The following is a 26,768-nucleotide window of genomic DNA, read 5'->3' on the forward strand; positions in this document are numbered from 1 at the left end:
TTTCTCAATTGCATACCAGAAATTTACTGTATATGCATTAAAAGAGAATCCTACATGAAGAAATTCACCATAGGAAGCATGAAGCCTTCTAATTTCCTTTCTACTACATAACACGAATACCAACAATGCTATTTAAGAAATACATTTTTAAACTGGATCCAAGGGCATTTTTTTCTACCAAATATTCAAAACTGAAAGATCAAGATTCTTATCTACATTATGGTATCCATAGTACTCCTAACTTAGAAACCTAATATTTTATTATACATTTCTTATGGCATTCTTGGTGTCTTTTTCTCAACAAATAGGAGAATAAATTCTCCAAAAAATTATATAAAAATAGCAAGTACATTTCTAGAAAAATTATTTCACTACTACTTATAGGTAGCTGGACCCTGCTTTATTTCAATTTGAGGCTATCATGTTCATTATGTATAAAGCTTTGATTCAATAGCTAGATACTACCTAATAGTGAGAAGAACAAACTTAACACAAAGCCCAAGCCATCAATAATTTTACAGATGAAAAAAAGAGATACAGGGTGTGTGATCTAGAACACAGACTTTCAAGTCTGAGAATTTTAAGAAACCTAAAAGCATTTCTTTTTCTTATCTAACCTTAAAGTTCTTTAGTCACCTTGAAAAGAGGAAATTATCTTCTGTAAGTACACCTTAGGCTAAGATCTTCCCACATATCCTGAGGTGGCTTAGAGTAGCTTGGAAAGGATTTTTTTTTTAATTTATTTTAAATTTATTTATTTTTATTTTTTTATAAACATGTAATGTATTTTTATCCCTAGGGGTACAGGTCTGTGAATCGCCAGACTTCACAGCACTCACCAGAGCACATACCTTCCCCAATGTCCATAACCCCACCCCCCTCTCCCGACCCTCCTCCCCCCAGCAACCCTCAGTTGGTTTTGTGAGATTAAGAGTCACTTATGGTTTGTCTCCCTCCCAATCCCATCTTGTTTCATTTCTTCTTCTCCTACCCTCTCAACCCCCCATGTTGCATCTCTACTTCCTCATATCAGGGAGATCATAGGGTAGTTGTCTTTCTCCGATTGACTTATTTTACTAAGCATGATACCCTCTAGTTCCATCCACGTCATTGCAAATGGCAAGATTTCATTTCTTTTGATGGCTGCATAGTATTCCATTGTGTATATATACCACCACTTCTTTATCAATTCATCTGTTGATGGACATCTAGGTTCCTTCCATAGTTTGGCTATTGTGGACATTGCTGCTATAAACATTCGGGTGCACGTGCCCCTTCGGATCACTACGTTTATATCCTTAGAGTAAATATCCAGTAGTGCAATTGCTGGTCATAGGGTAGTTCTCTTTTCAACTTTTTGAGGAACCTCCATGCTGTTTTCCAGAGTGGTCACACCAGCTTGCATTCCCACCAACTGTGTAGGAGGGTTCCCCTTTCTCCGCATCCTTGCCAGCATCTTTCATTTCCTCACTTGTTAATTTCAACCATTCTGACTGGTGTGAGGTGATATCTCATTGTGGTTTTAATTTGTATTTCCCTGATGCTGAGTGACGTGGAGCACTTTTTCATGTGTCTGTTGGCCATCTGGATGTCTTCTTTGCAGAAGTTTCTTTTCATGTCCTCTGCCCATTTCTTGATTGGATTATTTGTTCTTTGGGTGTTGAGTTTGCTAAGTTCTTCACAGATTTTGGACACTAGCCCTTTCTCTGATATGTCATTTGCAAATATCTCCTCCCATTCTATCAGTTGTCTTTTGGTTGTTAACTGTTTCCTTTGCTGTGCAAAAGCTTTTGATCTTGAAATCTTGAAATCCCAATAGTTCATTTTTGCCCTTGCTTCCCTTGCCTTTGGCAATGTTCCTAGGAAGACGTTGCTGCGGCTGAGGTTGAAGAGGTTGCTGCCTGTGTTCTCCTCAAGGATTTTGATGGATTCCTTTCTCACATTGAGGTCCTTTATCCATTTTGAGTCTATTTTCATGTGTGGTGTAAGGAAATGGTCCAATTTCATTTTTCTGCATGTGGCTGTACAATTTTCCCAACACCATTTATTGAAGAGGCTGTCTTTATTCCATTGGACATTCTTTCCTGCTTTGTCGAAAATAAGTTGACCATAGAGTTGAGGGTCTATTTCTGGCCTCTTGATTCTGTTCCATTAATCTATGTGTCTGTTTTTGTGCCAGAACCACACTGTCTTCATGATGACACCTTTGTAATAGAGCTTGAAGTCCGGAATTGTGATGCCACCCACTTTGGCTTTCTTTTTCAATATTCCTTTGGCTATTTGAGGTCTTTTCTGGTTCCATATAAATTTTAGGATTATTTGTTCCATTTTTTTGGAAAAAAAAAAAAAGGATGGTATTTTGATAGGGATTGCATTAAATGTGTAGATTGCTTTAGGTAGCATAAACATTTTCATAATATTTATTGTTCTAATCCAGAAGCATGGAACATTTTTCAATTTCTTTGTGTCTTCCTCAATTTCTTTCATGAGTACTTTATAGTTTTCTGAGAATAGATTCTTTGCCGCTTCAGTTAGGTTTATTCCTAGGTATCTTATGGTTTTGGATGCAATTGTAAATGGGATTGACTCATTAATTTCTCTTTCTTCTGTGTTGTTGTTGGTGTAGAGAAATGCAACTGATTTCTGTGCATTGATTTTATATCCTGACACTTTACTAAATTCCTGTACAAGTTCTAGCAGTTTTGGAGTGGAGGCTTTTAGGTTTACTACATATAGTATCATATTACCTGCAAAGAGTGATAGTTTGACTTCTTCTTTGCCGATTTGAATGCCTTTAATTTCCTTTTGTTGTCTGATTGCTGAGGCTAGGACTTCTAGTACTATGCTGAATAGCAGTGATGATAATGGACATCCCTGCCGTGTTCCTGACCTTAGCAGAAAAGCTTTCAGTTTTTCTCCATTGAGAATGATATTTGTGGTGGGTTTTTCATAGATGGCTTTGATAATATTGAGGTATGTGCCCTCTATCCATACACCTTGAAGAGTTTTGATCAGGAAGGGATGCTGCACTTTGTCAAATGCTTTTTCAACATCTATTGAGAGTATCATATGGTTCTTGTTCTTTCTTTTATTAATGTGTTGTATTACATTGATTTGCGAATGTTGAGCCAACCTTGCAGCCCTGGAATAAATCCCACTTGGTCGTGGTGAATAATCCTTTTAATGTACTATTGGATCCTATTGGCTAGTATTTTGGTGAGAATTTTCGCATCTGTGTTCATCAAGGATATTGGTCTGTAGTTCTCTTTTTTGATGGGATCCTTGTCTGGTTTTGGGATCAAGGTGATGCTGGCCTCATAAAATGAGTTTGGAAGTTTTCCTTCCATTTCTATTTTTTGGAACAGTTTCAGGAGAATAGGAATTAATTCTTCTTTAAATCTTTGGTAGAATTCCCCTGGGAAGCCGTCTGGCCCTGGACTTTTGTTTGTTTCGAGAATTTCTTTTTCCACTGTTGAAATTTGGCTAAATTTATTGACCTATTATCTAATATACATAAAAATTACCATAACAATTGTGGAGATTTTTGATGACTGTTTCAATCTCCTTGCTGGTTATGGGTCTGTTCAGGTTTTCTATTTCTTCCTGGTTAGTTTATATGTCTCTAGGAATGCATCCATTTCTTCCAGATTTGTCAAATTTATTGGTGTAGAGTTGCTCACGGTATGTTCTTATAATTGTATTTCCTTGGTGTTGGTTGTGATCTCTCCTCTTTCATTCATGATTTTATTTATTTGGATCCTTTCTCTTTTCTTTTTGATCAGCCTGGCCAGGGGTTTATCAATCTTACTAATTCTTTCAAAGAACCAGCTCCTAGTTTCGTTGATTTGTTCTATTGGGTTTTTTTGTTTGTTTGTTTGTTTCTATTTCATTGATTTCTGCTCTGATCTTTATTATTTCTCTTCTCCTACTGGGTTTATGCTTCCTTTGTTGTTCTTTCTCCAGCTCCTTTAGGTGTAGGGTTAGGTTGTGTACCTGAGACCTTTCTTGTTTCTTGAGAAAGGCTTGTATTGCTATATATTTTCATCTCAGGACTGCCTTTGCTGTGTCCCACAGATTTTGAACCATTGTGTTTACATTATCATTTGTTTCCATGAATTTTTTCAATTCTTCTTTTTTTTCTTGATTGACCCATTCATTCTTTAGAAGGATGCTGTTTAGTCTCCATGTATTTGGGTTCTTTCCAAATTTCCTCGTGATTGAGTTCTAGCTTCAGAAAATGTGGTCTGAAAATATGCAGGGAATGATCCCAATCTTTTGATACTGGCTGAGATCTGATTTATGACCCAGAATGTGATCTACTCTGGAGAATGTTCCATGTGCACTAGAGAAGAATGTGTATTCCGTTGCTTTGGGATGGAATGATCTGAATATATCTGTGATGTCCATCTGGTCCAGTGTGTCATTTAAGGCATTTATTTCCTTGTTGATCTTTTGCTTGGATGATCTGCCCATTTCAGTGAGGGGAGTGTTAAAGTCCCCTACTATTATTGTATTATTGTTGATGTGTTTCTTTGATTTTGTTATTAGTTGGCTTATATAGTTGGCTGCTCCCACATTAGGGGCATAGATATTTAAAATTGTTAGATCTTCTTGTTGGACAGACCCTTTGGGTATGATATAGTGTCCTTCCTCATCTCTTATTATAGTCTTTGGCTTAAAATCTAATTGATCTGATATAAGAATTGCCACCCCAGCTTTCTTCTGATGTCCATCAGCATAGTACATTTTTTTCCACCCCCTCACTTTAAATTTGGAGGTGTCTTCGGGTCTAAAAGGAGTTTCTTGTAGGCAGCATATTGATGGGTTTTGTTTTTTTATCCATTCTGATACCCTGTGTCTTTTGACTGGGGCATTTAGCCCATTAACATTCAGGGTAACTACTGAGAGATATGAATTTAGTGCCATTGTATTGCCTGTAAGGTGACTGTTATTGTTTATTGTCTATGTTCCTTTCTGATCTACTACTTTTAGGCTCTCTCTTTGCTTAGAGGACCCCTTTCAATATTTCCTGTAGAGCTGGTTTGGTGTTTGCAAATTCTTTCAGTTTTTGTTTGTCCTGGAAGCTTTTTATCTCTCCTTCTATTTTCAATGATAGCCTAGCTGGATATAGTATTCTTGGCTGCATGCTTTTCTCGTTTAGTGCTCTGAATATATCATGCCAGTTCTTTCTAGCCTGCCAGGTCTCTGGATAAGTCTGCTGCCAATCTATATTTTTACCATTGTATGTTACAGACTTCTTTCCCGGGCTGGTTTGAGGATTTTCTCTTTGTCACCACAACTTGTAATTTTACTATTAGGTGATGGGGTGTGGACCTATTCTTGTTTATTTTGAGAGGTATTCTCTGTACCTCCTGGATTTTGATGCTTGTTCCCTTTGCCAAATTAGGGAAATTCTCTACAGTAATTCTCTCCAATATACCTTCTACTCCCCTCTCTCTTTCTTCTTCTTCTGGTATCCCAATTATTCTAATGTTGTTTCGTCTTATGATGTCACTTATCTCTCAAATTCTCCCCTCGTGGGCCAGTAGCTGTTTGTCCCTCTTTTGCTCAGCTTCTTTATTCTCTGTCATTTGGTCTTCTATATCATTAATTCTTTCTTCTGCCTCATTTATCCTAGCAGTAAGAGCCTCCATTTTTTATTACACCTCATTAATAGCTTTTTTGATTTCAACTTGGTTAGATTTTAACTTTTATTTCTCCAGAAAGGGCTTTTATCTCTCTAGAGAGGGTTTCTTTAATATCTTTCATGCCGTTTTCATGCCCAGCTAGAACCTTGAGAATCTTCATTCTGAACTCTAGATCTGACATATTACCAATGTCTGTATTGATTAAGTCCCTAGCCTTTGGTACTGCCCCTTGTTCTTTTTTTTGTGGTGAGTTTTTCCACCTTGTCATTTTGTCCAGATAAGAGTATATGAAGGAGCAAATAAAATACTAGAAGGGTGGCAAAGACCCCAGGAAAATGCGCTTTAACCAAATCAGAAGAGACCCAAATCGTGCGGGGGAGAAGGGAAAGAAGAAATTCAGAAAGAAAAAAAATATTAAAAAAAGAAAACAAATAAAGAAAAAATATGAAAAAGAAAAATATATATATATATAAGGTAAATTAGCTAAAAAAACGTTAAAAAAGAAAAGGGTAAAAGTTAAAAAAAATTTAGCAGAAGAAAAAATTTAAATTAAGAAAAAATTAAATTAACCTCAAGACTAAAGAATCATGGGGAGAAAGCCATGAGTTCTGTGCTTTGCTTTCTTCTCCTCTGGAATTCCGTTGCTCTCCTTGGTAAATGAACTTGGTATTGGCTGGATTTCTTGTTGATCTTCTGGGGGAGGAGCCTGTTGTAGTGATTCTCAAGTGTCTTTGCCCCAGGCGGAATTGTACCGCCCTTAGCAGGGGCGGGGCTGAGTAATCAGCTCGGGTTTGCTTTCGGGAGCTTTTGTTCCCTGAGCGCTTTCCGTAGAGTTCTGGAGAACTGGAATGAAAATGGCAGCCTCCCCGTCTCCAGCCCAGAGGAGCCGAGAGCTCCGGGCCCCACTCTTCAGTGTGTCCTCAGAGAAAAGTGCCCAATCACTCCCATCTCCTTGGCCTCTGGCTGCGCTCCGAGCTCACCCAGCCTGCGACCAGTTCAAGGTAACCCCGAGCTGAGAGCTCACTCCTTGGCTCTGTCTCTGAGGCCGACTTCCCCACTTCAATACCTGTGAGCTCTACAACACTCAGATACCCCCGATCCTTCTGTGATCCTGCGGGACCTGGGGCCAAGCTGACCCTTAATGGGCTTCCCCCCGGTTTAGCCTCTGGAGTGATGTCCCTCAGTGGAGCAGACTTTTAAAAGTCTTGATTTTGTGCTCCGTTGCTCTGCCGTTTGCAGGGATCTGGCCCCTCCCCCCACAGTCTATCTTCCTGTCGCTTTGGATTCACTTCTCCGCCGGTCCTACCTTTCAGAAAGTGGTTGATTTTCTGTTTCGAGAATTGCTGTTCTTCTCTTAGATCTCCTGTTGGATTTGTAGGTGTTTGCAATGGTTTGATAAGCTATCTAGCTGATCTCCTGCTACCTGATGTAGTCTCAGCCTGCTACTTCTCCGCCATCTTGACTCCTTCCAGCTTGGAAAATTTTAACAGTAACACTCAGATGAGATTTTTTTCTGAAATGTTTATGTATTAGTCATATCCTACCTCTTGCAGATGAAGGTATAATATTTGAAGACAACCGTTATTATGTATACCTTAAGTTTCTCTTCTTCAATAATTAAATATTATTCATATCAAATTACCCTAGTTATCTTCCTTTAAAAGGGCTCTACTCCTTTTTTTTTCTCTTACCCTTAAAAAAGGGGCTTTGAGTTATATAGCAACAACAAATAATTAAGAATCTTATTTTCTTTCTCCTTTCCTCTCTTAGTTAGTTATAAGGTTTCCAATGCATAAAAATACCAAGTCCAATTTAACTGTTTAATAAGTACATCACATGTCCCTTCTAATTTGGGAGTGACGGTATTTATGTTGTTCTCACCTTCTCTATATCCAGGACTTTATCCTGCATCTCCTTTAGTGCACACTGAGACTCAGCTTCACTCAGACGGGCTTGGACCAATTCCTTCTCCAGTTGCAGCACAAAATCTTCATTGTAGTTGGAATTGCATTTATGCTATAAGTTACAGACATATAATGAAATTTTGTAGCAATAGGAACATGTACATATAATATAAATAAATGCAGTTACACAATACAGTTATTATGAGCAACCAAATGTAAAAGTTCCAACTACCCACAGTTTCTAGCTTATCTACTCCAAATAACTTTCCAAGGAATAAAAAAGTCCAGGTTTGGTATCTACTGATGCCACACATTATTCGATGTTGGTAACTGGTTATTATAGAAATCAAATCCAATTCATGGAAGATAAAATCCCCTCTGATCTGTCCATCCATCCAGATACTAAGAATTTTTCCGACTATACAGACATACCCTGGACAACAGTGTAGCCATTTAGCCACATGTGGCTACCCAGCACTTGAAATGTTGCTAGTGCAAATGAAAAAGGATGTAATTGTAAATATAAACTGAACTTTGAAGACTTCATATGAAATAAAAAGGCAAAATATCTCAACAATATTTATATTGATTACAGGTCAAAATAATATTTTACACACATTGAGTTTAAGAATACTAATTTTGTCTGTAATTATTACTCCTTTTAACACAGTATTTTAAAATACATATTTACTGAAAAATCTATTTTCAAATAAAAATGTTTAAATAAAAATAAGGCATCTACAATAACGTGAACCATCCTAAATCCCAACAGAATAAATATGTCTTTACTCTTAGAATGTAGAGCTCTTCAAAGATATGCATGAAAATCACTGCTGGAAACAGAGATTAAGAAGATGCCGTACAAAGAAATTAAACACGGAAGCATGAAACCTTTCCATTTCCTTTCCTGCTTTTTAATATGAATACCAAGGCAGCCACTTAAGAAATCCCTTTCTAAACTAGTTTCTATAAAAAGCTGTTCCAAAAAAAAAGCAAAAAGAGATCAATTCATCATTATGTAAGACTTCCTAAAAGAAACTATCAGTTCACATTTAATTTACACAGTAAAGAAAAGAAACAACTCAAAATTCCAAAATAGTCACAGAGAGTCATCTCCTATTAAACTAGATTGAGTAAAGAATAGTTCCTCTCACTCTTTAATACATTAGGAGTAAGACTGATGTCAAAATAAAACTTTATTTAAAAACTGTTAAATGTTTAATTAAAATATGATACTCCCTTTTCCCAGCTACCCAAAAAGATGATTTTTTAAATGAGTAGTTTACTTATTTTAAAGATGAGGACTTTTTGATTCAATGTATTACACATTGTTTCTCCTAGGAATTTTCTGGTACTATTAAAACAGTATTTCTATACAAGGAGTACATCTACAACATGTATATCACTTTAGTAAATACTTACCTTACTAAATAGGGAAAAGGCACTCTCTCTTTTGGAATGACATCATAATTTTTGTTTAATGAGATCATGGTTATTTTATGAGTAATACTAGAATTTTTTGCCCTAGTGTAAAGCCTGACACCTGTAGTCCGTGCTTTTTTGCCAAGATCCTATATCAGGGGGGATCCCCGGGAAAACACCAAGCCCAGGCAGCCCATATGAGAATGGAATCACAGGATCTGGTATAAATCAGTTGATATAACCAAGCACCCCCCAAACCCCTCAAAAACAGTACTAATATTGGAAACACATTTTTACCAAGAAAATTTACAAAACCTCTAATTGCCCTCTATTATTCAAGGGATAAATTCTAAATTCCATAGTTTACACATGTTATTTCTCCTTTCATACTTCCCACTGAGTGGAGGTTTGTTCCTCAATCCACTGTAAACTAACTTTAGTTCTCAACTGTACTGAAACTGTTCTCATCACTAACAACATCAATATGTAGTAATGACATAAAAACTCAATGGTAAATAAGCCCTTTTATTCAGCTCTTACTATATATATTACTATAGTAATAATATATTAATTAAATATTTAATTAATAAAACTATATTAATTCTATATTACTATATTACTTACTTTACTATACTAGACAGTCTATGGAAATTAACACAACTGACCACCCTTAAAACTTTTACTTAGATTTTGAGGTGCTACTCCTCCATAGTTCTACTACCTATCTTCTATGATGTCTCTGCCAATTCTACTACTTGACATAGGTATGTATGACTATATGTACATGTTTATGTGTCTATCAGTTCCCAGGGTTTCAATATTGTGCTTTCCGTCAATCTTCAGTTTTTGTATTTTGTAGATTCATCCTATGTGATTTCATCTACTATCTAATATAGTCTATAAGCATAGGCATAGAGGGCATACATTAAATATTCAGAATGAATCTAACTCTACTAAGTCAGTTTCATCCAATTATCAATTTTCTAAATGGCAATGAGCCCTGTTCAATTATATTCATGTGCATTTTTACTGGACAAAAGTACTTTCATGGGAATCAGTTCTTAATAAGCATATAGGCTCACTATGCAGAGATTCTGCATTAGTGTTGTAACTTAGGGAGTTAGAGAAGGTTCTAGCATTTGTTTGGTTGGCTGAAACATGGACCAGAAGGTGGTCATTGTGAGTGAACTGGAAATGCCAGATATGCCTTGGTTTAATGTGGAGGAAGGGAAAAGTGATGACAAAGAAATCCACAGATGTAGAGAGACCTCTCTGAATTGGCTAAAAAACATGAAGATATTTATTTGTGCCCCATGGGAATGCTTTACTTCCTGCCCGCCTGCCTGAGCTGGGACATGAGTCTTCTCCTACCCTTGGACCGGAATTTATACCATCACCTTCCTTGGTTCTTAGGCCTTTGAACTGTAACTAGAATTGTGCCACTGGCTTTCCCAGGTCTCCAGAAAGCAGGTGGCAGGCATGGGATTTCTTAGCCTTCGTAATGGTATGGGCCATGTACTCTCAATAAAACTCTTTGTGTGTTTGTGCATATGTGTGTGTCTCCTCTACTGCTTCTGTGTCTCTGAAGAATCCTGACTAGTGTACGATTAATTTTACAAATAAGATTAAATTGAGTGATTTAGAAGTTTTTTTTTTTGTTTTTTTTTTTTTTTGTTTTTTTTTATTTATTTATTTGTTAGAGAGAGAGAGAGATACAGAGTGCAAGCACAGGCAGACAGAGTGGCAGGCTAGAGGCAGAGGGAGAAGCAGGCTCCCTGCCGAGCAAGGAGCCCGATGTGGGACTCGATCCCAGGACGCTGGGATCATGACCTGAGCCGAAGGCAGCTGCTTAACCAACTGAGCCACCCAGGCGTCCCTAGAAGTTTTATTTTTGTCTAGGTTTTGGTCCATTTCAAATATGACCCATTAGAGCTTCTGCAATTGAATCTGGTTTTGGTCATTATTTCTACCATTTCCAATTTTCTTGGTTCAAATTTTTTTTTCTTGGTTCAAATTTTTTAAGTATCTAAATAGTAAAGTGATACTTCTGTCAAATGTTTAGTCTACTGAAAATTTTGCTACGTTTTAGCTCTTACTACAAGCAGCCTATGACATTTGCCAAGCAAGCTGGTAGAATAATAATAGAATAATGTTAATACTAATCCTGATATTAGGCATACCATTTATTAATCCCTCTCCTCTCTATCTCCCCATGTCACAGTAGCATTTTTTAACATTGTCGCTTGATGCCAATTCTTCAGTCACAGGTTATGTGTACTTAGAAGTTACTTAACTTCTTTGTGCTATAGTTTGTCCTGTGTATTATAGAGGGTTGTTAAGACTTAAGGGAGTTGGTACCCTAGGGTAATGCCTGGCACATAGAAGTTAAGTAACTTCTAAGTACACATAACCTGTGACTGAAGAATTGGCATCAAGCGACAATGTTAAAAAATGCTACTGTGACATGGGGAGATAGAGAGGAGAAGGGAGTTGGGGGAAATTGGAAGGGAAGGTGAATCATGAGAGACTATGGACTCTGAAAAACAATCTGAGGGTTTTGAAGGGGTTGGGGGTGGGAGGTCGGGGTACCAGGTGGTGGGTATTATAGAGGGCACGGACTGCATGGAGCACTGGGTGTGGTGCAAAAATAATGAATACTGTTATGCTGAAAATAAATAAAAAATAATTTAAAAAAATTACTGTGGACTATACCCGTTTCTTTTTTTTTTTTTTTTAATTTTACACAGGAAAAAAGAAAGTGTTATTTATAAGACAGGGTGCTTTGTTTGTTGGTTTTTATGAAGAAAACTAAAAAAAACTAGCAAAGTCATACAGCAATTACCACCTCTGTTAACTGGAGTATGGGCTGCAGGGCCCATGTTTTTAAACTTTTAAGCCATTTAAGGATTGAAATACTATTTTTAAGAAATTAATATACTGTTCTAATATATATTAAGAATTAATGACATAATATTAAAAATCTAAGCATCTAGGTGCTTGGGTAGCTTGGTTGTTGAGTGACTGCCTTTGGCTCAGGTCACAATCCCAGAGTCCCAGAATCAAGTCCCACATTAGGTTCCTGGCTCCATGGGGAGTCTGTTTCTCCCTCTGACCTTCTCCCCTCTCATGTTTTCTCTCTCAAATGGATAAAAAGGAAAAAAAAAAATTTAAATAAAAAAAATTTTTTTAAATCTAAGCATCTAAAAATAATCTAAACATCTCATGTAACATTCTTACAATAAATTCTTTTTTTTTAAAGATTTTATTTATTTATGACAGAGAGAGAGAGAGTGAGAAAAGGAACACAAGCACAGGGGAGATGGAGAGGAAGAAGCAGGCTCCCCACTGAGCATTCCGGGATCCCAGGACCCCGGAATCACGACCTGAGTCAAAGGCAGACACTTAACTACTGAGCCACCCAGTGCCCCTATAATAAATTCTTAGAAAAGTTTATTTCATATTGACATTCGTAACCTGGACAAATATGTGACTTAGCAAATGAAATCTGCTACAATTATGATGGCTAATAAGCCAACAAGGAACAATTTATTCAAAAATCTATAATTAATGAATGACTTCCCTATACTTAACATCAAGTTCATTTGAGTCAATGAATCTCTTTACGTTTCTATGATACCAGCAATCCCTCTCCAATGAAATAGAAATTGTTTTTAGTCTCTGCCTTTCAATTCCATATGTTTTTCTGGTGTTACAAAAGTTACAAAGGTAAGATAAATTATAGTAAAACCCTTAGTTATCTTTTTTTCTTGTGTCTTGAGTAAAACAAAAAAATAAATTATCACATTCAATATTTGAAGGATATATGAGTGATACAGTGAAAAGCAAAAATTTGTATTTGGAGAGGTTTCTTATATTATGAAGTAAAAAAAAATTCCAACTGGAAAAAGAACTGTCTACACAAATATATCAAATATTCCCTGAATTTAATTATAAATTAAGTAACTAAGTTCAAAACCTGATAATTATACATCCTGTTTGGGAACCCACACATTTCATGGAACTCTATATTCTCTTTTGTAGTATATATCACAGTTCTAATTAAGTAACTAACTGTGCAATTCACTTGTAAAATATCTATCTATATACAAGCAATGCCAGAAAGTTTGGCTTATTTGCTACTATACTGTCAGAACTAAACTGTGCTTTTCATAGTAAATGAGCAAGCAATATTTGCTGAATAAAGCAGTCAACTCTTGGTTCAAAAACAACAATATGGGATGTCTGGGTGGTGTAGTCAGTTAAGCATCTGACTCTTGATTTTGGCTCAGGTCATGATGTCAGGGTCCATGTCAGGCTCCATGCTAGGCATAAAGCCTGCTTAAGATTCTCTCTCCCTTAAGATTCTCTCTCCCTTTCCCTCTGTCCCTCCCCCACCAAAAAAATGGAAGGAAAAATCAACAACATTAAAAGAATAGTACAGGGAATACAGTCAATCATAGTAACTTTGTATGGTGATAGATAATAACTACACTTACTGTAGTGGGCATTTCATAATGCATAGAATTTTTGAATCACTATGTTGTACATCTGAAACTAATATGTCAACTGTGCTTTGATTAAATAACAACACCCCTCCATTACTATTATTATTATATCCCTCTATACTGTATGTTAAGCATAGGGTAACTGAATGTTGCAAAAATAACCTATAAAATCAATTTGTTTCAAAAATAAATAAAATTTATAATAGTATGGAAATATGGTACATATTTACTGTCATATTTAAAGCATTCTTTTTTTTTTTAAAGATTTTTATTTATTTATTTGACAGAGAGAAATCACAAGTAGGCAGAGAGGCAGGCAGAGAGAGAGAGAGGAGGAAGCAGGCTCCCTGCTGAGCAGAGAGCCTGATGCATGGCTCGATCCCAGGACCCTGAGATCATGACCTGAGCCGAAGGCAGCAGCTTAACCACTGAGCCACCCAGGCGCCCTATTTAAAGCATTCTAAAAGGGGTGCTTAGGTGGCTCTGTGGGTTAAGCCTCTGCCTTCAACTCAGGTCATGATCCCAGGGTCCTGGAATCGAGCCATGCATCAGGCTCTCTGCTTAGCAGGGAGCCAGCTTCTCCCCCACCCCCCGCCTGCCTCTCTGCCTACTTGTGATCTCTGTCTGTCAAAAATAAATGAATAAAATATTTTAAAAAATAAAGCACTTGAAAAAACTATTATACAAGGCAAGTACTCCAGACTAGGAATTTGTATCATAAAACAAAATCATAGCAGAAAAAAATTAAGTAAAAAATTGTATCTTACAACAGCAGTAACAACAAAGAGAGAAACGGACTCATAAATAGGAGTGTTTGCCAAAGGTGGGGGGAGAGGAGGGCTGTGTGAATTAGGTAAAGGGGATTAAGCAGTACACACTCCCAGTATTAAAATAAGTCAGTCACGGGATGAAAAGCACAGCATAAGGAATATAGTCAATAACATTGTAATACACTTATTGTGATGAGCATTTTGTAATGTACAGAATTACTGAGTCATTGTTGTACATCTGAAGTTAACTTAATGTCAACTGTACTTCAATTAAAAAAATATATATCTTGCTCTCACCTTCAGCATATGACCCCAAAAAGATGTCTCTAATCCTCTGAACCACATGCTCCAAATAGCTATTTTTTAAAAAATTCAAGCAATATGGATGTACTATTTTTGAAAAATTGGTATATCCTTCTAAAATGATTTGTTCCCAACATCTTAGAAAACACATACATCCTTTAAGGCAGAAGTTTGTCTCTGCAAGATTTTTTTTTTAATGCTGAATAAAATGTTAAAATAATACTTCCATTAAAGTGAAGGCTCATTTATTATTTAAGTGGATAAGAAAAGATGACTACATATGAATATAAAACATTTAATTTTAGACTAATATCAAAATTAGTTTTGAAAGAAAACTTCCGTCCAGATTTATAGACATACTGATGAACACTGTTAAGACTTTATAAAATGTGTAAAGTAATTACTTTATTTGAATTTTTAGAAAGACTTAGGTAAACTTACCAGTAGTTACAAATTAAATGGCTTTTTTTTTTTTTTTTTGAAATGTCACCGAGGTAGAGCTAAAGGTTTAGAATGCAGGAAGATATGTTAAACATTAACTCCCATATTCATAAAGACAAGTAAACCCACTAGGTAAATCAGGTGTGGGGTAATTCCCAATGCTGCTGAATAAACACTTTTTCTAAAATAAATTATCTAGATTTCACAACTTCCACTGAAAAACTGGTTTTTAGTTTATTAACCTTTATTTGTGTTCATTTTCTTTTCTTTTATTATTATTTTTAAAGATTTTATTTGACAGACAGAGATCCCAAGTAGGCAGAGAGGCAGGCAGCGGGGGTGGCAGGAGAAGCAGGCTCCCCCCCTGAGCAGAAAGCCCAATGCGGGGCTCGATTCCAGGACCCTGAGATCATGACCTGAGTTGAAGGCAGAGGCTTAACCCACTGAGCCACCCGGGCACCACTTGTGTGTTCATTTTAAATAAGATTAGTTTTTATTTCTCATATCAAATCCTTGGTTTTGTTTTGTTTTTTAAGATTTTATTTATTTATTTGAGAGAGAGCGAGCCAGCAAGCAAGCACAAGCAGCAGCAAGGGGCAAAGGGAGAAGCAGACTCCCCACTACCAGGAAGCCCAACATGGGGCTCAATCCCAAGATCCTGAGGATCATGGTCTGAGCTGAAGGCAGACACTTAACTGAGCCACCCAGGTGCCCCAAATCCTTGGTTCTTAAAAGTATCACATAATTCTTTCCTGTTTTCTTCTGGAATTATAGGAAAAGGAAGGAATGTCAGAAGAAACCTTTTCTAGCCTCCCCTGAATTTTTTAAAAAATTACAATGGTCCCAAGAACTTCAAAAGTCAATCATTTTAGCATTCAGCAGTTTTAACTGTTAAAATTCTTGTTTATGCTTAATCGTAGCCAACAAACTGTTGGACAAAACTGCTTATTCAGAATTACCTAAATGATAAGCACTCATGTATAGGGCAAAAAACTTACATAGATCAAGCAAGACTAAATGACACTTGGTTACCAGGAAATTTTGTCTAAAAATCTATTCATGTCCTACCACACTCAAAAGGTCCAGAGTCAAACATGTAACTGTATGAAGTATCATTGGATCATTTCTACTTCTGTGCACTGCACGGAACACGTAAAACAAATACTTAAAGGAACCGTTTAATCTTAATGCTTGGTTTTATCTTATGGCTAGTTTAATATCTAATATTTAACATACTACTACTAAATACTAAGTATTAAATTTTATTTAGTGTACTAAATACTAAATTTTCTAATAAATTCACTAGATCATTTTCAAAAACCAACAATATCAGGCTTGAGCTATCAGGGTCAGCATAAAATGAAAATGACCTGTCAAACACAATCATTACTTGCAACTGCAGAAATGCTTTTTTAGGGGTGCCTGTGCAGCTCAGTCAGTTGAGTGTCCAACTCTTGGTTCTGGCTCAGGTCATGATCTTGGGGTTGTGATATTGAGCCCCAAGTCAGGTTCTACCTCAGTGCAGAGTGGGCTTCCCCCATCCTCTCCCTCCCAATCTGCTACTCCCCCACTTCCCCACTTGCGTATATGTGCGCTTTCTCTAATTTTTTTTTAAAAAGATTTTATTTATTTGAGAGAGAAAGAGAGACAGAGTCAGAGACAGAGATAGCAAGAGAGAGCACAAGTGGAGAGAAGAGAGAGAAGCAGGCTCTGCGCCAAGCCGGGAGTCCCTCGTGGGGCTTGATCCCAGGACACCGAGATCATGACCTGAGCTGAAGGCAGATGTTTAACCAACTAAGCCACCCAGCCACATCTAAAATAATATTTAAAGAAAAAAAAAAAAGAGAGAGAAGGAAATGCCTTTTAAAGAACATCAATAATCAAAATTAATTAAAAATAAAAATTTATCTTTTAAAAACTGCTGCTCAAAAGTTGTATATTATTGTGAAGTAAGTATGGCATATAACTATACAACAACAGCATTAAAAATAATTAAAAATCATATGAAACATTGAACAAACACAAGTCTATGAATCTGGAGTGATATGGGAGTCCATAAGTATAAGAGATTTAAAGAGGAAAAAAGAGAGAGGTCTCTTTATAGAGAAACATTAGCTAGTATGTGTAGGAAAAAATGAGAAAACATGAAAATCACCATTCTGGAAACCCAGTCAGTGGATGCTAAAACCATTAAGTAAAAACTGAATAGTATCTATTTGATACAGAAGTATTCCCCAAAAGATTACTTAATAGTTGCATAGAAAAAACCTTATTTTTACAAGGCAGAGAGGCTGTAGTAACCAAACTCAGCATGGTAATCAAACTCAGTATTACTACAGCAGGAACAACTTATGTTATGTGCTTTCTAATTTAAAGCAAAATAAAATTCACAACATTATCCATCACTAGATGTTAACATTTTTAAACTCAATCTAATTTATAGGAAATATAACACCCTGAAGAACTCCAGAAAATGAGACAAGACAACTTGGCTCCATCTGTCAGAAGTTATCCCTGACATTGATGACTGTTTCTTCTCCCTTTACAGTCTAGACAGAAGCTTAACAACTTTATTCATGATTTCAAAGAACCAGCACTTGGTTTCATAGATTTTCTCTATTTTTGTCTGTTGTTTTTTAGATTTTATTTATTTGAGAGAGAGAGACTGGGAGCATGAACATGGGGAGGGGCAGAGAGGGAGGGAGAAGCAGATTCCCCGCTGAGCAGGAAGCTTGATGTGGGGCTTGATCCCAGGAGCCTTGGATCATGACCTGAGCGCAACCAAAGCAGAGAGCTAACCGACTGAGCCACCCAGGCGCCCCTCTATTTTCGTTCTGTACTGTTTTCAAATTCACTGATTTTTACTTTTTATTTCTTATTCATTCTACCTGCTTTAGGTTGGGATTTCCTCTTCCATGTCTAGTTTCTTAACCTTAGAATATTGGTTTGAGACTTATTTCCTTTCTTAATATAAGCATTCAATGCTATAAATTTTCCACTACTTTAAATTTTAAATTTTTCACTACTTTAGGTGAATCCTACAAATTTTGATAATGTTGTCTTCATTTAATTCACTATATTCTAACTTCCTTTGAGATTTTTCTCTTTGATACATGGATATAAATGCATTAATTTCCTAATATTTGGGGGACTTTCCAGATATTATTAATTTCTAACTGAATGCTGTTTAGAGTCAAAGGAGACACTTTGTACGATTTCAATAACTTTAAATTTGTTAACATTTGTTTTATGGACCAGAATATGATCTTTGTAAATGTTCTATGTGCACTTGATAAGAATATGTATTCTACTGTTACTAGATAGAATGTTGCATAAATTGCCAAGCAGATCAAGTTGGTTGATAACCTTGCACAGGTCTTCTACGTCTATATTGATTTTCCAACTACTGTTTCATCAGTTACTGAGACAGGGATTGACTCCAACCATAACTGTGGATTTGTCTATTTCACCTTTCAGTTCTATCAGTCCAGCTTCACACTCCTCTATTGTTAGGAGCACACACGTTAGGAGACATGTATTTATAAACACACACAATCCTAAATAAGATAGTTACATCTCTGAACTCACCCTATAACCATCATGATTCTCTCTATTCTAGGAACTATTTCTTGTTCTGAAATATACTTTAGGAGATGTAAGTACAAACACTCCAGCCTTCTGCTTAGTGTTTGCATAGTGCATCTTTTTTCCATCTTTTCCATTTTTTCTCCAATTGTAACTAGTATGTTGTATTCAGCAGTTACAGGCAGACCACCTTGATCCTTCACTCCTGAAAATTCACTGTGAGGGAGTCACCCTCATTAACTATTATGCTATTTAATTTCCAATATTCATCTCAACATGACCACAATTAAGACATGCCCAGCCCCAGCCCTAAGGGTTTCTTCTCAGGTTCTTCATACAAAGAAGCCCTAAGGGCTTCTTCTCAGGTTCTTCATACAAAGCTAGCTCACTTGCTTCTGATCCTACCCTGACCTTAACTAATGGATTCCAGCACTGTGATGTCATACATTGTCCCTTATTCCCACTCAAACTAAATGTGTTATTTCCTTCAGCCTAATACACACCTTCATTCCTTCATTTCTGTAGTCTCTTTAAACAATTTATAGAGGCAAAATTCAAACAATCATTTTAAAGTGAACAATTAGGTGGCATTTAGGATATTCGAAATGTTCTGTAACTACCAATTCTACCTAATTCTAAAACATTTCCATCAGCCCAAGTAAAACCTCTTATACATTAAGCGGTTTCTCACCCTTTCCCACCCCAACCTTTTGGCAAACACCAATCTGCTCTCTGTTTGCACAGATTTACCTGTTCTGGTTACTTCATATAAATGAAATCATATAATATGTGATCTTTGTGTCTGGCTTCTTTCACTTAGCTTAAGGTTTTGGAGGTTCATCCATAGTAAAGCATGTGTAAGTACTTCAATCCTTTTTGTGGTTGAATATTTCATTGTATGCATATACCACAATTTATCTATTCTTCCACTTTTGGGCTATGTCCACTTTTTTGTGGATAATGCTGCTACAAACATGTGTACACATACCTGTTTGAATACCAGCTTTCCACTCTTTGGGGGTACACACCCAGAAGATGAATTGCAGATCTTGTGATAATTCTATGTTTAACTTTTTGAGGCGCCACTAATTCCCACAGCAGCTAACCATTTTATATTTCCACCAGCAGTGTACAGGGGTTCTAATCTATCTCCCTGCCAACCTTTTTTTTTTTTTTTTAAATTGCTATTCTAAGTGAGTGTGAATTGGTACCTCATTGTGGTCTGCATTTCCCCGGCAACTAATGATGTTGAGTGTTTTTTCATGTACCTGTTGTCCACTTGTATATCCTCTTTGGAGAAAGGGCTATTCAAGTCCTTTCTTCATTTAAAAAAAAAAACTTTTGAGGCCAACTGACATACAATATATTAGTTTCAGGTATAAAATGTAAAGATTCAATATTTGTTTATATTGTGAAATGATCACCACAGTAAGTCTATTTAACGTATCACCATAAGTTTACAAAATTTCTCTTGTGATGAGAACTTTTAAGATCTAGTCTCTTATTAAATATGCAATACAGTAACTACAGTCATCAAGCTGTACATTAAATCTCCATGACTTTAACTGGTACTATGTACCTTTTGACTCCTTTTCATCTGATTTCACCTCCCACACCCCATCTCTGGCAACCACCAACCTGTTCTCAAAGAGTTTTTTGTTTGTTTTAAGATTTCCCTAAAAGTGAGATCACATGGTGTTTTTCTCTGATTTATTTCACTTAGCAAAATGCTAAGGCTCATCCATGTTGTTGCAAATGGCAACAACCAATTTCACTCCTTTTTGTGGCTGAGTAATATTCCTGTGTGTGTGTGTGTGTGTGTGTGTGTGTGTGTGTGTGTGTTTATCCATCATCATTAGACACTCAGGTTGTTTCCATGTCTTGGTTTCCATAAATAATGCAGCAATCCTTTGCACATTTTAAAATTGTGTTGTCTTTTTGTTGAGTTTTTAAGAGTTCTTTATATATTCTGGATGCTAAACTCCTATCAAATATGTAATACACAAATATTTTCTACCATTCTGTAAGTTGCCTTTTCATCTTCTGGATAATGCCCTTCGATGCCCAAAAGGTTTTAATTTTTATGAAGTCCAATTTACTGGTTCCTTTTTGTTGTACATGCTTTTGGTGTGAAAGAACCTGTATCTACGAATCCATTGCCAAATCCAAAGTCATAAAGATTTATCCATATGTGTTTTAAAAACATTATATGACTTTTAAACCATAAAAGTTATATTAGAACAGTAAAATCTCTAATTAGATCACTGATTTTATTTTAAAACTATAAAATCTTTACTTAGATCCATTTTGAGTTAATTTTTGTATATGGTGTATGTGGTAGGGGTCCCAGTTCTTTTTCATGAGGATATACAGTTTTCCCAGCACCATTTGTCAGAGATTATTCTTTCTTCATTGAATGGTCTTGGCACCCACATCAAAAATCAACTGGTCACAGATATATGGGTTTATTTCTCAAAATTTCTACTCCACTGATCTGTTTGTCTATCTTTATAATAGTATCATATTGTTTTGATTACTCTAGCATTGTAGTAAGTTTTCAAATTGGGAGTGTGAGTTCTGCAACTCTGTTCTTCTAAGATTGGTATTTAGGGCTCCTTGCAATTCCATATGAATTTCATAAGGACAAAAACCAGAATTTTGCAAAAGACAGAATTTTGTAGATCATATTGGGTAGTGCTGATATCTTAACAATATTAAGTCTTCTAATCCATAAACATAGGCTGTTTTTTCATATTTTCAGTGCAAGTCTTTCATCTTCTTGGTTAAATGTATTCCTAGGTACCACAATGAAATATCACCTCCAATTACTGGATGGCTATTACTAAAAAGCAAGATATAAAATCCCCCAAAACAGAAAATAACAAGAGTTAATGAGAAGTAAAGAAATTTATTAGAACTCTTGTACATTGCTGGTGGGAATGTAAAATGGTGCAGCCATTGTGGAAAGCAGTTTAGTGGTTCCTCAAAAAGTTAACAGAATTATCATATGATCCAGCAACTCCACTTCTAGTGATATATACCAAAAAATTAAAAATAGGGATTCAAACAGATCCTTGTATGTTAATGATCACAGCAGCATTATTCATAATAGTCAAAAGGCAGAAAACCAAAATGACCATCAACTGATGAATGGATAAACAAAATGTGGTATAAACATAAAGCTGAGTATTATGCAACTACCATAAAAACTAATTAAATTATTATACATGCTACAAAAGGGATGACCCTAAAGACATTATGCTAAGTGAAATAAGCTAGACACAAAAGGACAAATACTACATGATTCTACTTGTATCAGTTACCTAGAAGAGGCAAATTTATACGAGTAACAGAAAGTAGAATAGAGATATCAGGGGAAGGAGAAAGGGAAACTATTTTTTAATAGTTACAAACCTTCTGTTTGGGGTGATGAAAAAGTTCAAGAAATAAATGGTGGTTATTATTCAGAGCACTGTAAATGTACTTAGTGCCACTGAACTGTGCACTTCAATGGTAAATTTATGTTTTATCTGTTTTACTGCAATAAAAAATAAAATTGCCAAAAAGAGGGAATATGCTAACTGAAAGAAACCTGACACAAAAGCCTCATACCTTAATGATTCCATTTATATGAAATTCTTAAAAAGGCAAAACTACAGTGACAGCAGAATGGTTGCTGGAAGTGGAGAGATGAACTGCAAAGGGAATGATGAAAATTTGGGGGGTGATAGAAATAATCTTTATTTTGATTGTGGTGATGGTTATACAACTAGATACAATTGTTAAAATAAGGGGCGCCTGGGTGGTTCAGTGGGTTAAAGCCTATGCCTTCGGCTCAGGTCATGATCCCAGGGTCCTGGGATTGAGCCCCGCACTGGGCTCTCTGCTCAGCAGGGAGCCTGCTTCTCCCTCTCCCTCTGCCTGCTTGTGATCTCTCTGTCAAATAAATAAACAAAATCTTTTTTAAAAAACTGTTAAAATAATCAAACTATACACTTAAATCTGATTAATTTTATTGCATGTAAATTATACTTCAATAAAGTTCATTTAAATAGTCAGAGACCTGAGGTGGTCTAGCCGTATGTAATCATTTTAGAGGGGAAAAAAAAAAAAAAACCTGAGTCCTTAAATATCAAAAGTCACACAATTAGCGAAAGAGTCTGACTAGAATTCAGTCCCATAAATGAAATCCAAAGCTCTTTAGATCATATAAAATGACACTATTGTAATAGAGGGTGATGGTGGTGGATGACTATATTGGTAATTCAATACCTCCTCCTGAAATAAAGGCTTGAAACCTTTATTCTGAGTTCTGAAGAATTCATGAGGTTATATTGGAAGGTTGAAACCAAAACATATAGCAACATATGTTCACCTCCTACCACTCTCATATGCTCACTGCTTTGCAAAGCAACTACTCCTTTTGTCAAAATTCCAATGAGTAAGATTTTGTATCCATGGACCTTAAACACATTCTGCCCTCTGAAGCAATATCAAAAAAGGCTAATCACATTTCCATAAGATCACTCCTCAAATACTTGTAAATGACTCTATCTATGACGTTCTCATGAAGTCTTCTTTAGTACAGTCTAAAAATATCCAGAGCTGCCACAGTCTTTCCTACACTGGCCATAATGCAGTGTGTAGACAATGCACATGAGTTTTGGTTTTCTTTTTTTCTTTTTTAAAGATTTTATTTATTTATTTGACAGAGATTACAAGTAGGCAGAGAGGCAGGCAGAGAGAGAGAGAGAAAGGGGGAAGTAGGCTCCCCGCTGAGCAGAGAGCCCGATGCAATCCCAGGACCCTGGGTTCATGACTAAGCTAAAGGCAGAGCTTTAACCCACTGAGCCACCGAGGCATCCCCAAGTTTTGGTTTTCAAACGAAAACAACACTACAAATTTTTTTCCTGCAAGTTACTTAGAATTAAATTGGATCTTCCAGGAAGACTACTTGGGATGGGGATGGGGAGGGTAAACTGTATTTGCATTACTGGCCAATTCCTGATTTCCTATCACTTAAAATTCCTAGGTCTTTGTTATATAAGACATCTCTCTGAATTTGAAAATTAAGGGCAAGGCTAATAGATTTATTTCTATAAAATAATCTTTTATTTTTGTTTCTTATTCTGAATATACTTTTTTTTTTTTTTTTTAAGATTTCATTTACTTATTCATGAGAGACAGAGAGAAAGAGAGGCCTCTAGAGGCAGAGGCAGTGGGAGAAGCAGGCTCCCTACACCAGGACTCGATCCCATGGAATCATGACCTGAGAGCTAAAGGCAGATGCTTAACCACTCAGGTGCCCCTGAATATACTTTAAACATATTTTGGAATCTTTATTCACTGTGTAACATATTAGCTATATTTTAGAATATGAAATATTCTAAAATATTTCATGTATAAAATTATTAAACATACTTCAATATAAGGGTTTAATAACATTAAAATACTTGGAAGCATAGGTTTAGGAGACAAAGACATCTCTGATGTATTTTTGCTTCAACATGGATAACCTCTTGACATAATTAATCATATATAAAACCAATTAAGTTTACTATTTTCATCTATATTTCTCTACCTTAACCAGAAAGATACCATGAGAGTACCTGACAAATCACTTTTAAAATGACACTTATGGCGTTTTAAAGTTTTTCTTTACTGCAGAAACAAAGTCAGTTTTGACTTATACATAGTAAATTCCCTTTTAAAGAATAAAAGTCACTTTTCCAATTATTTATAAACCAGATGTTCTAGGAATTTTTAATGAAGCATCATCAAAGTCACTAATTCTTTGTTCAGATATCTAAACATTATTACTGAAGAGCTATGTTTTGCCCACTTCAAAGTCTTCAGTATCTCTTATTTTCTAAAATCCTTTAAAGACAATAATATTCTTGTATTCCTGCATTTTGCAAATTATTTTATTATCTAGAAATATGCATTTGCTTTGAAGTTAGAAATTTAACCAAGGCTCTATTACTTTTGCCTGTTTTGTATGTTTGTTTTACATTTGTTTTACTGCTTTAAATGTTTGTTTTACATTTTATTCCAGTCTAGAAGAATGTCTGCCAAGTGAGAAAAAAAAATGTAAACAAAATCAGAGTAGAGATCTGCATTCTACTTGTTGTATTTTTTAGCTCCACAATGTGAGTCTATCTGGTCTCTGAAACAGCACAGAGATTCTTTTGTTACATTTTATTTTCTAAAGCTTTAGTTCATTCTGGCCATTTTTTGTTTGCCCGTTTTACTTTTTTCATCATAAACAAGCTTTCTTATTTTTATGTCCTATAAGTCTCAATATTTGAAAAAGCATGCAAAAAGAGCTAGTAATTTGTGATTCTAATGGATTGTAACTGTAGCTTATGCTAAATGAAAACATAACACTTACTATCTTTCCCTATAACGAAAGCACATTACATTGATAACTCAGTTTAACCTAATCCCAAACAGAAACTCCCAATTCTGTTTCTTCTATTTTTTATGCTTTGATATCAACACTTCATACAAAGGCAGGACAAAACATTTGCATTCCCAACTTTTTTTTTTTTTAAGATTTTATTTATTTATTTGACAGATAGAGATCACAAGTAGACAGAGAGGCAGGCAGAGAGAGAGGAGGAAGCAGGCTCCCTGCTGAGCAGAAAGCCCGATTCGGGGCTCGATCCCAGGACCCTGGGATCATGACCTGAGCCAAAGGCAGAGGCTTTAAACTACTGAGCCACCCAGGCGCCTGCATTCCCAACTTTTTAATATTCTTTCACCACCTTTCTATTCATTTTCCTTAATGATCTTCATTAACACTATAGAAAAAAATTTTTTTTCAATTGTCAATTTCTTCTTGCTTTCAGTTTTCTGATATCCATAGCCAGATTATGATGGTGTTTCTTAATTTTACTGAATAAAAGTAATGTCCAACTTTGAAGTAATTCTATTTGCCTTCCTGACCCACATAGAGTTCTAGATTTAACATAACCTTTTCTGCCTACTCCTGTTACAGTCTAACTCCTGAGAACAGAAAACTGAAACAAGAAACAATACCTTTTTAAAAATAAACAGCTGGCTTTTCTTTTTAGCCCTCATATCCTTGATTAAGATTACACTAGTCTGAATTTGCCAATGGAAAATGCTGTCTAAGCTGCAAGATACCTAAGAAAAGCTGATTAGTAACCTAAATTAGCTAACGTAACTTTTTAAAAGTTCCTTTTTTCATTTTGAAATTTCTCTCCTCTTGAAAAAATGTAAACATATATCTTAAACCATAATTTGAGGTCTTGATGTAGGAAGTTAAGGCTGTAGTTTTTCATAAGACATAAATCCCCACATTATCAAACTTTAGTGAGATAATTACATATATTCTTCATGTTGGATATTATTTCATCTGCACAATTAACAAGAACTAGCTGGAGTTAAGAATCAAAAATAACCCACGGTAAAATACCAATATGGAACAGATTTCTAAAACCTAAGAAGCAAGTCTGGTCAACATCACTTATTTTCTGTTACTTAAAATATAATGTAAGAAAAGAAAATATAACCTATTTCTAACAAAATTGTGTGGACAGAGAAAGAATGTTAGAATGAAGAGTCCTTAGACAACAATAAGACCCCTAAGTATTACAGAATATAAAACTGATTAAGAATTCAATTAAAGTAGAAAACAAACTTACTTAAAAACAAGAGCACAGAAGTTGTGCTAAAAAAAAAAAAAAAAAAAAAAAGGCTTAAAGGGAAGGGGGATGAGAAAGGTGAGAAAAAGCACTACCAGACTCCTTACCCATTGTTGTTGGTGCTGGAGCTTCCTGATGGTATTTTCAGCTTGCTCCAGTTTAGCACTGGCCTCATCACTCTGCTGTTTGATGGTGACCAACTCCCGTTTTATGAGGTAGTTTTCCTCAGCCTCCTGGGCTCTTGTCACTTGTCCCTTAGGACATAATTTGTGTGTGTGTAAAGCAATTTAGGATAGATTCAAGAAAGACTGCCTTTGTGAGGTTTAGTTATTTACTGTGATATGTTTAAAAAAAAAAAAAAACCTCAGAGAACAGAACAACCTAAGTAATTATTAACCAGCAGCTCATTATTGCTCCAGCAAATTTTGGAAAGCGAAATTTAAAAAATTATCTGATAATCTTAAGAACAATTCTTTGTTCAGTCAATAAAAATTCAATTCATGCAATATTACTGAGTTGT

At 35.7% G+C, this 26,768-nt stretch overlaps 1 protein-coding gene across 9 annotated transcripts in view; it reads right to left on the reverse strand.

Moving 5' to 3' along the window:
* The window catches only part of EVI5 (ecotropic viral integration site 5), a 205,135-nt gene that overhangs the window by 82,482 nt on the left and 95,885 nt on the right, over positions 1-26,768 (reverse strand). For 7 of the 9 annotated variants that reach the window (XM_059138553.1, XM_059138554.1, XM_059138556.1 and 4 more), the window contains 2 exons: positions 26,356-26,502; positions 7,530-7,664 (listed from right to left, as the gene is read on the reverse strand). In XM_059138553.1, coding sequence (XP_058994536.1) covers positions 7,530-7,664; positions 26,356-26,502 — 282 coding nt within the window. The remainder of the gene's footprint in view (positions 1-7,529; positions 7,665-26,355; positions 26,503-26,768) is intronic. The other 2 variants (XM_059138558.1, XM_059138559.1) reach the window with 1 other exon arrangement.

This window comes from Mustela lutreola, chromosome 10 (genome assembly GCF_030435805.1).
Source record: "Mustela lutreola isolate mMusLut2 chromosome 10, mMusLut2.pri, whole genome shotgun sequence".
Taxonomy (NCBI): Eukaryota; Metazoa; Chordata; class Mammalia; order Carnivora; family Mustelidae; genus Mustela; species Mustela lutreola.